The sequence below is a fragment of the Aquila chrysaetos genome, chromosome 11 (assembly GCF_900496995.4).
Source record: "Aquila chrysaetos chrysaetos chromosome 11, bAquChr1.4, whole genome shotgun sequence".
Taxonomy (NCBI): Eukaryota; Metazoa; Chordata; class Aves; order Accipitriformes; family Accipitridae; genus Aquila; species Aquila chrysaetos.
Window position 1 is genome coordinate 35,579,507 of NC_044014.1, and position 10,875 is coordinate 35,590,381.

Sequence of the window (10,875 nt, forward strand, 5' to 3'; positions counted from 1 at the left end):
ATATGACGACCTAGAAGCTGTTTGGTACAGGCAGCATCAAATAAGCACTAGGTAGTCAAGAAGGAAGGACACTCAAAAAGCCTTTTTCTGCTAAACCTTTCTTCATTGTTTATGCTCAGTGACCTCAATCTGTAAGAAAAATTTAAGAATAAATTAAGTACTGACCTAAAACTAGTCTGAGAAAGATGATCTCTGGCTGGATTTATCTTACATGCCTAGACTCTTCTGTTAAGTTGAATAATGGAGAACGGGTCACAACCGGCTACAAATTCATTTCAGGTAATTACCTCCTTTAAAGAGATGCTAATATGCCAGTATCACAAAATGCAGCCAGTAACATAAATGTGGGTGTTTTGCAGCTGATCTGTACTTGGAAATGGCAGATAATGGCACGGCAGTGGCTAGCTAAGTGTACATTTGAATCAGTGGAAAAATCCCCTGGACTGAACTAGATAGTTTGGACTTTAGGTCTTGTTCACTGAAGCTGACAGTCGCATGATGGGATACAGTAATGGTTTACTGCACAGGAATTCAAAACATATCTTTGGACCAAAAGATATGTTTGAATCCAAGACATATCTTTGGACCGAAGGCAAAAAGTCAAGAAAGGATTGAAAGCAAGCTGTACTCTGTATCATGCTTTATCATCTCTATGGTTTGATCTCTGTTGCTGGTCTACTGCTGTGCTTCTGCTCTTTTTTTTTTGCTCTCTCTTTCTGGCTTGCTAGATACTTTTTCCTCTTTTTCAACACTTCATCCTTATGGTTCTTGTTTTGTCCTTCCTTTTCTCAGACTATTTCTTCCCACCTTCCTCCTCCAATCACTTCATCATCAAGCTGCCCTACATCTTCTTATCTTTTTTGTCCCTTCTGCATGAGCCTGCCTTGCCCTCACATTTACCTTTTGGCCAGTGCTGCTGCTGCTGCTGCCTTATCTCCATTCTGAGATTCACTGATGCTGCTCTGGGATGCACTGATTTAGTACAACATGGACAGTCAGCCTTTGTACATAGGTTTGAAACAGTCAACGACGTGACACAGCCAAGCATGATAAAAACACAAATGCCATGTGCTTTTACTCTGCTGTTTGACACACTTTGGTGTTTGTCATAAAGTACAATACTGAAAAGAGGTCTTGTTCTCCCCGTGAGTTCCAGGTGGCTTCAGATTAATAGGTACTGGCCAAAGCAAAGTCCATTCACTTTTAGAAATGTTACACAGAACTGCTCAAGAGCTGCCACTCCACAGATACAAGTTTAATTGAGGGTATAGTGCCAGGAAAATTATATTTAAAATGAATACAAGGCATACATTGAGAATGACATTAAATATTTATCAAAGCAACCTTATTCAGAACTCATCCCATGCTGCCTACAGAGAAAGCATTGATTGTATCTCTAGCTGTGTCTAAAAATTGTTGTGCTACTCAGATGAAAAAGGAGACCAGCGTAGCAGAGCTGGAGACAGGGTGGTTTGTGCCAAGGCTGTATGTACACTTGCACAGCAGCATGAAGCATGGGCAGGTCATCAAGACAGTTGTTACTCTGAAGTCCACCTCACTTCCCATCCAGGAAGGTCACCTGGTCAACCCAGTCGTGTTGCAGGCTCTCTTGAAAACGGCAGGCTCCCTTTCCTTTGTTGAACAGTTACATATCTGGGGTTTTTTGCAAGCCCACTTTTGCTGATGTGAGATCATGTATCTTCATACCTTTTGGCTTAGAATTCTCCGTGCCTCATCTATCCAGGGTCAGGCAATTCATTTCTGCTGAATGAATCCGTCTGAGACGGATAGAGAATAAGACAGGATGGGGCTGTAAAGTTTCTAAACTTCCACATACAGGAAAGCTTTATTCTAATTGTATAACTCCATAAGATAAATATTTGCTATGGTACTTTGATCATTAATGCTTGGACGTATGATCTGGGATGGGAGGGGTGCTTCGTATGAAGGCATGTTTCTCAGGAAGATGGACCTTTCTGGTGTGAAATTCAGGTACATAAAATACTTTCTTTTCCATCTCCCTGTATGCTTTTCTTTTTCAGGTTACAAAAGCTGTGCCAAATTGTCTGGGGCAAATGATTCTTCATACTCAACCTCTCCTGATTTGTGGAGGCGATGGATTTACTTTTTCCAACTTCAGTGGCTGCATAGATTCTGCTATGAGTCTTGCAGAGGCTGTGAAGTCTCATTTATAGCAATTTCAAAGTCGGCTGCTAAACTTAGTCTAGATTTATGATGAATTTTACTATGATGGACTGAATTCTAGTTTAGTGTTAACATCACTGGCCTCTGTCTTGCAAAAATAAATAAAGGAAGACCTATTGGTGTGCTGTTGTAATTATTGGAATGGAATTGAATTGAATTTTCAAGGATCTGTGCTGTGAGTGTTACTTTGCTTGAAGTAAAGCTTTTTCTGGCTCTAGTCAGAGGCGCACTGAGCTCCAGCAGTCTTACCAGGTCTCCTGATACTTTTACAGCCCATGAAAATTATGTCAAGGAGAGGAGCCTGACTTGAAGCAGCACAAAAACCTGTGGAGCTGCAGAGTTTACTCCTTCTCTGAGCATTTGGACCCCTGCAAGTAACAGAAGAAACACGGACAATTGATCCCAGAGCTTTCATACATACATGTGGTCATTTCTTCTGATGCAGATCAGCCCTGGTCATGGTTATTGTGTGGGCCATGGGGAATCAGTGATGGGGCATACCTTGCTATGCTTCTCAAGTTGGACAGCCTATGAAGGGTCTAACCATATTGACTCAAGGTCTAACTGTGTCTTCAGGCATGGACAACTTTTAAGTGAGGGATAGTAGTTGTCTGCCGACCATCATTCTTAGCCCACAGTTTTCTGGAGCCCCAGTTGCGGATTGCTGGAAGAGCTCATTTAAGAGCTTGATGACATTACTGGCAATGATGTACCACTGAAACATGGTATCTGTCCTGGGTGCGGTCTAAGCAGCATCAGCCCAGCTGTGCTCATAAAAGAAAGAATTGAGAGAAGGTGAAAGAGAAGGTGTGCGTGTTTCTAGCACTCTCATAGCAATAGGGGTGCTATCCCAAAGTCATCTTGGGAATAAACATTGACATCTGGGCTGTAACATGAGTTTAACACAGTAAAGGGACTGACCAGGAAAGTGGATGCACTTAAAATAGTTCACTATTTACCACATTAGTTCACATTTACAACATCACTGGTGCATCACGGCTCTCTGCTGGTCCAGGGTCCTACTACAAGGAGTAGTCCTTTTCTCCTTCCAGGTGGTGGAGGAATTGGGGTAGGAGCAGCCAATACGGAAGGTGGTTTAGCTGCTTTGCCTGGCAAATGCCAAGAGGAAGGAGGAAAGAGAATTTAACTAAGCGGGGTCTGTGGCAGTGTGTTAATAAGAAAACTGTGCTGACATTTCAGGTTTAGGGTTACATCACCACCACCATAAAAACTCATTTAAAGTAAACAACCAGTCTGAAAGTTAGGTGAGTTCTAGACAGCTCTGTACTTTATTTTGGCAAAACAGGTGTAGAAATAGAGGGACGGGTCCAGGGAACGATATAAATACACGTGTGAGTGAATGAACAAGGAATTTGATTTGAAATACTAAAAAAACAAACAGCAAGTATAATTGTGTAGAAAATACTACCTGTCACAGTTTCAAGTATTTCTAAGCTACTAAACTGTGTTTCTGTGAAGTCAATTTTGAAATTACTGAGAAATTAACTAAGAAATCATTTATTTATTCTAAATTTGATTTTAGCTTGCCCTTCCTCTTAAATCACGTATCACAAGTTTAGTACCTCTCTCTACTACAGCACTAAAAATAACAAAATGCTATTTTCAGCAGACAGAATTTTAACCATTAGAGAAGTACAATTCAGCCTTTTTTTCTTACAACCCTGTATTTCACAAAAATCTGACATCCTGTATTCACAGCAACTGAACACTGTAATTTATTGCTGCATTTGACTATTTCTAATGCAGTATTTTAAGTGATGCTAAGAACTTTAAAACTTAAGTTAATTTTAAAAACATCTTTGAAGGATATTTCATGATACCATGCGGTTTTATTGAGTTTTTTTCTTCTTTCCATGAAGTCCTCAAGTTTAAAACTAGATGTTGTTATTGTGTATGAACCAACCAGCTCCAAACCATCAGGTTTCAATCACTGTGTGTTGTGCAGAAACAGGGAAGATTGGTGGTCATGTATGTGCACAAATCTTTTACAGAGGCATGCGGTCTCCTGTCTTCCACGGATCAAGGTAGCCATGAAGACCGACATGGCCATGCAATAAATCTAATCTGGTGAGGCATTTAGTATTGGCTTGATTTAGCATGAGCTCAAAAGCAACCAAAGTCCCAGCTGAAATAAGGTTTTATGTTGCAGTGTTGGAAAACCTTAATCAGAGCCGTACCCCGTGGAGGATGGCATACGAAAGCAACCAAGCCCCATTTTTCATACATGCTCCTCAGCTTCCATCCAGGCCTGGCCATCCTGTGGGAGCCGGCCCTCAAGGGAGTAACATGCTAAACCATACAAGAGGATTTTCTGCTGGGTTATCGGTTCCTCTGGAACATGTGACCATGGCAGGCGGGTCAATCATTGCTGGACCCGTGGTGGTGGTTTCTGGGGACACATCCCACCAGTCTGCCTTCATCCAAGCTCTGCCTTAGTGCACAGGGAAGGATGTGGGTCCTTTTAGTGCAGGGGTGAAGGAGTAGGCTGTAACTTCAAGGGATCTTGCCAGACTCTTCACTTGTGCTGTTTTCCTCATCTTCACTCTGTTTTCTGCTCCTTTCTTCAAAGATGGATTTTTGCATTAAAATATGCTAAAGTTTGCACTTCTTTCCCCTTCTTTCAGTTTTGAATGGGAGCAAGCCAAACCACTAAAAATCCAAATAGAGATCAATACTGAAAGCGTGTGACATGCAGAAAACTGAAAATGAGGCATCTTTGACTTAACGCTGTGTCATTCCTTTTGCCACCTCTTAAGCAGGCGTGCTCCAAAGAGGAGTGATGCTCTCACAGGGGCCTTGTATCAGCAGCAGCTTTCAGTACCACAAGTGACAGATAAGCAGAGATGTCTCTGACCCCATCCTTTCAGCAATCTTACAGCTTTGGTCATTATGAGACCTCAAAATACCTGATAATAAGCAAATCATAGATTCAGAGATTTTTGAATCATGAGATTTTTGATTCAGAGGTTTTCAAGCATGCATCACAGTGAGTCTCAAATTGTTCCCATCCTTCCCCATACCATGACATTCTATGAAAACCCCTCTTTCCTATAGCTTCCTTCCAAATTAAGACTTAAAAAAAAAAACCTTATTTTTTTAAGGTGGAGTAGAAAAGTTCATGGACACGTTCCTCTGGATGTGCTCCAGGCAGCAGGCACTTAAGGATCTCTGTGGTGATATCTCATTTTCTAGATGTGAGCAGGGAGACGATGGTATTAACTTTCCCATGCAAGGCAGGTAACGAGTGGTGATATTTCAAAGAGGCTACTGTATCCAAAAGGATGGCAACAGAAGAGACTTGTCTGGTTGATTTCCTGGGCTTTTCCCTGGATGGACGTAATTTTTGATTAACTGGCAGATCCATCAATTACAACCACTATCTCCTTGTTCCCAGACAAGGGTGAAAGCTGTGTCTAATCTGTATGTCACAAGCCACAGCTAATGCCCAAAGTTGATGTTATTGTCTTCCTCATCACAAGGAAAGACGGGGCCATAAATGCTCAAAGCCTTTTAACTCACAGTTGTGTTAACTTCCACACAGTGAACGTCACTTTGCAGGGCTGGCCCACAGCATCTAGTGCAGTCACTGCTTTTACAATATATGCAGCTGCACGAGATGCATTTTGCTGATCTCTGAGCATTTGACTGTACCTTTAGGTCTCTAAAAGCAATCCTTTCGTGTTAGTTACTGTCCCACCAGCAGCTGGCATCAGCTGCATGTTTCACCAGGAAAGATTTTATATTATTGGCCAAATAGCAGACTAGGTGTTGGCAGGAGGGCTTGGTAGACACAACTACACCTTGACATCTCCTGCTAACAGAAGCATTGTGAGACCTGTGGCTCAGCCAGGTGTGATCCAGCCAACATTTGCCTCCTTAGCACCATGCAAGGCAATTTTCACATCACAACTGTCGCATGGTCCTCAATCAAATGCATCTGAGAAAGCCAAGCATGCTGTACTGAGCCGTCAGACCCCATACTATGCCACCCCTTCCCCTCACAGACCGCCCTTGGTGATCTTCGCAGCCCTTTCTTCCTTCTTCTAGGAGGTGCCTGAACTGAGCACCATGTGCATCCACGTGCTTTTGGAGGTGTTTTTGGAGGTAGTACCAACTGAAATCTTGGGCTTGGGCAAGGAGATGTTTGGTGCTTTTCCACCCAGCAAGTGGGACATGTGGCACAGTGTCTGTGCCATTGCCACCATGTCATGGGTACTAAGGTAGACCTGTCCTATCCCAAGGCATGACAAATTTTGGAGGAGGCCCTGGCAGAGATGGGCTTGAAGTCATGGCACACCCTCTCCTCCTGAGGGACATCCCTCTGGCATGGTGTTAGGGCCCTGTAGGCTAGGATCTGAACCGGCTGGCTCTCTACCCGCTCCTGGCATCTGACCCTGCTTGCAGATCCCTGAGATGGAATAGAAGTGCTGTGAAGTGGATAAAAGCTTTTTAGACACCAAGTGTCATAGGAAGGCACAGGACTCTGGGGGGGGAGCCCATCAGAATCACAAATCCTGACTCCCAAAAGTGCTATTAATGACGTGCTTAAAGAGCTCTCATTACCCCCAGTTTTACATCTGCAGCCCCCAACAAGGGCAGATCTGCTTGTCTTGTGTCCCAAGGGCTTCAGAGACCTCTCCTTTCCCAAGATGAAGATGTTGGGAGCAGATGCTCATCACCTGAGTTGCGGTGCTTTGGGGGAAAATGTTCAGCTCTAGGTGAGCTCCAGGGTGAGAAGCTGTGGCCATGTACAGTAGCCCAAGCCCATATGCACCTTCCCAGCTGAAAGCCAAGACTCTGCCGTGTCGAGCGGACATGTCCCCATGTCATGCTTGCTGCAGCGGGGCAACCCCTCTCCAACCCCTCCATCCACACCAGGGCTGCATCTGCCCCTATGCCAGGCTGCAGAGAGGATGTCTTGTTATGACCCTGCCTGCATGGAGTGTATTGTGGCTGTTAGTTGGAATAACTCTCCCAGATCTGCACACCTCTTGGTGGGTTTAGTGCAGTAGGTAGGCATTTAGCCCATTTCTAAAAAGAGCTAGGAAGAGAAGACAAGCGCCCAGCTCCTCGGCTCACATTGATTCACAAACCATAGGTCTCCAAGGATCTGGGCCATATTTTTGTGCAAGCATATGAAAATAAATTAAGAGGTTATTTTAGTTTGTTTTGTTTTGTTTTGTTTTGTTTTAATTTTTAAAAGGCAGCTGCAGATGGGAGGTGCTGCCCAGCTGAAAATACATGGTGGATTTCCATAGCACTGAGCTATGAAACATCCCTGCAGCCAAAGCCACTGGAGCAAGACCTGGTGTCCCAGAGGCCAGGATTTGCAAGACATCTTGCTGCCCTTGGAGTGTGCCAGCATCGTCACATTTGGCTCTTCTAGAGGGCACGTGTGACTGAGAAGGAAGGTGTGGAGGCCTCTGGCCCGACCCTACTCCTAGCAGAACAAATGCCACAGTTACAGCAGGTTGCTCGGAGCTGTGTCTGGGCAAGTTGGGGCATCCCCATCCTTCACCATGACTATACTTCTTAATGGAGGGAAAACATTGTGTACAGCACCACCTTAAAAGCAGACATCGCTGAGCAGCAGCACCAATGTGGCATGCAATACTGACAGATGAGTTCCTTTTTGAAATAATGCAAAGAAGAGGAACCTGACCCTGCACCGCCCAAATTGTGCAGTGCAGTCGTGTCTGGGTCATCGCTCCCGACTTCAGCTGCAGACTGAGCCCTGGCACTGAAGGGCTTTATGAATGCCTGGACAAATGCAGCATTTGCTTGGCTGCTCCGTGCTGCAAAATTCAATGTAACGCACTCCAAATGGCTGGTGACATGCCATTAGGAGGCTGGCACTGGGATCAGGCGCCCGAGCACTCTCGGGGGGACAAGGGCACTCTCTGAGCTGCCCAGCAGGCACCTTGAGCTGCTGCGCAGAGATTTCCCTGGGGCTGGAGCCGGTTTTGCCTCTAATCCAGGCTCTGGCTCAGATGTGCCGTCTGTAAGCCGCTTTGCATGGCAGAGCTGAAGCCCTGAAACCCTGGAGCCTTCTGCTGCCACTCAGCCCATCTGACCGCACCACCTCGTGATTAGCCTCCTTCAGACTTTTGCTTAATTCTCGCATTCAGGTGGCTCCTTCAAGATCAGCCGGCGATGACACCACCATGGTGCTGCAAAGCGTGGCTGGCACTTGCAGCCACTGTAGCAGAAGCAGCCCCACACGCCAGTGAAACAGCCCTTGCCAAGGAGGAGTAAGAGTGACTGGCTTTCTTTTCAGGAAGAGCCAAGCAAAGTTTCTCATCTAGAGGTGAATGAATGGAAACAGGTGAGAAATAAACCCGGGAGAGCTATTGCCGAATTACAAGTGGAGAGATTTAGCGTTAAGCAAAGGGTGCAGGGCAGATTGCTGTTGTCTTGGAGGTTGTGGTGCTGAAACCCACACCTTGAAAAGCCTCGTGATTCTTGTAATTCCCCCGTTTTCATCGCATAACAGCTGAGCATCACTATAATCAGGTGCTTCAGGCATCATCCCAGCAGGGGAAAAAAAAAACCCAGGTCCTTGTGCACCATGCTGTGTGTGGCTGTCACCCTTCTCCCTGATTGCTCCGAAAATCTGGGGAGGGGGTTTTAATGCAAGGGGGTTTAATGCAAGCCAGGGCCACAAAGCTGCCGCTTCGCCCCAGCCAAGCCCTGACACGCCTGCGCGGGCCCCGGCTGTGGGAAAATGAGCCCATTCCCCACCGCCCCTGCTGCCTGACCGCTCAGCCAGTCACGAGGATGCTGCGGTAAACCACAGCTCAGCTTGAAATTATCTTTTCGGCACAGGGTTCCTGTCGAGCCGAATGGCACCTCCTCCCTCACCTGTGCCAGTGCCGAAACGTCCTTCCTTTCTCAGCACTATCATCTGCTCAGATCTCTCCTCCAGGATGATCACACATGTCAAGATCTTTAAAGCGAAGCACGCCCTGCTGCAAGGAACGAGGTCTCATTTCCCCTGGCTTTTTGCAGGGCATGGAAGCGATGCTCACACCATGCACAGATTTGGCCATCCTCTGCCTTTTTCAGCCCAGACTGGGGGGGGGGGGGGGGGGAGTGGTGGCCAGTAAGGCACCGCTCAATGCTGGAATATAGGTCAGCCTCTGTCCAGGCAGCTGCTTTCCTTGCCCAGAGCAGAGAGCAGAGAGAAAGGGGATGAGCTGGCAGGGGAGGAGGGGCTCAGCCACTCTCCTTTGCCACCTTTTCAGTGCACAGAAAATCTCAGCTCAGCACCTCAAAGCTTAGTGAAACACAGACGGCGTTCCGTTTGCAGCCCCTGAGCTGTAAGCATGCATGTGGCCATTCCCCATCAGGAGAGAAATGGAGTCTCGGAAACGCTCGGGTACAAAGAGATTTTTGTTCTCAAGCTGCTCACAAATGTATTGTAGCAATAGCCATTGGCTGTGCATGATTATTGCTCTTTATAGGGCGATGCCGAAGCAATTCTGGTCTAAAACCCAGTCTATCAGCACCCTGCACCCTGGTCACTTTGGATTTGCTGCCTCCCTTAGTGTACCTGCACAGTGCAAATCCCACTGTCCTTTCATTTAAAAGGCAGTTTTGGAGACCAGCTTGGGAATGTGAACCACAAACACAGTAGGATTGGAGCAAGTATAAATAAAACCCTTAACATATCACAGTCCAGTGTTTAAACCAGTCCCCTGGCCCTTGCCAAAGGACTTGCCAAAGGATTTCTGAGCAGGACACAACAGCTCTGGGTTAGGGAGAAAACTGGGTTTTCCACCCCAAATGCGGCTGCAGATGGTTTCTGGCTGTTTTACCGTATGAAAGAGCTTGTCATATTTGTACCCCCAGAACCATGTGCTGGAAATGGGAAGCGAAACAGCAAATGAAAGGGACCCATCTGCTCCTTTGCTGCTCTGCAAGGGGGAGCTGACCCCCTTTGCATGACAGATGCTCATGAAGAGGCTACAAGGGATTGTTAGAGGTCAGCTCCCACCCCCGAGGACCATGTGCTCTGCTTCCCATGTGTCCCCACTACGGCAAGGGACACAGGTGCCATTTGCTGACTCCCTCCTTGGGTATCCACCATCCCGATTTGAGGCAGACCAACCTGACATCATCCTGGCAGAGCCACGCCAATGCCGCCAGCAGCCCAGGTCTTTTCTGGCATCAGTGACAGCACCTTGAGGAGGCTGTCCTCCCTCCTCCCTCTGCACCACCCAGAGCCACCGGGTCAGGACCGGGGATACTCCCTCCCAGGGACAGGAGAGCAAGGCAGCTCCCCACAGAAAAGGAAAGGTGCCCATAAGAGGACACAGTTCTGCATTTGCAGAGCTGTGGGATCATTTCCCACCGCTGGTCGCCATCGGCACATCCAGTGTGCCCTGGAGGACTCCGATGGGCTGGGCAGGCTCAGAGCCCACAGGCTGATCTCCCCCCCATGGAGAAGCCACGCAGCTCTCACTGGAGCAAGGGCTTGAGGAAGAGATCCATGGACTTTTCATGCCATGCTGGTGAAAGAAAAGAGAGCAGGCAAGCTTCCCAGACACTGTGAAAGGCAGTACGTTTCAGTATGTGCAGGACATTTGGTGAGCGGAGCTATCCTAAAGAAAGATGCGGTTTCAGGCCACAGTGATGTGAGAGAAGGAA

The 10,875-nt window shown here is 46.7% G+C and overlaps 1 protein-coding gene across 2 annotated transcripts in view; it reads left to right on the plus strand.

Moving 5' to 3' along the window:
- The window catches only part of RNLS (renalase, FAD dependent amine oxidase), an 81,582-nt gene extending 79,261 nt beyond the window's left edge, over positions 1–2,321 (plus strand). For both annotated transcript variants that reach the window (XM_030030844.2, XM_030030845.2), the window contains exon 7: positions 2,043–2,321. In XM_030030844.2, the coding sequence (XP_029886704.1) occupies positions 2,043–2,195 (153 nt within the window). In that variant the 3' untranslated portion in view covers positions 2,196–2,321. The remainder of the gene's footprint in view (positions 1–2,042) is intronic.
- The last annotated feature ends 8,554 nt before the right edge of the window (positions 2,322–10,875 follow it).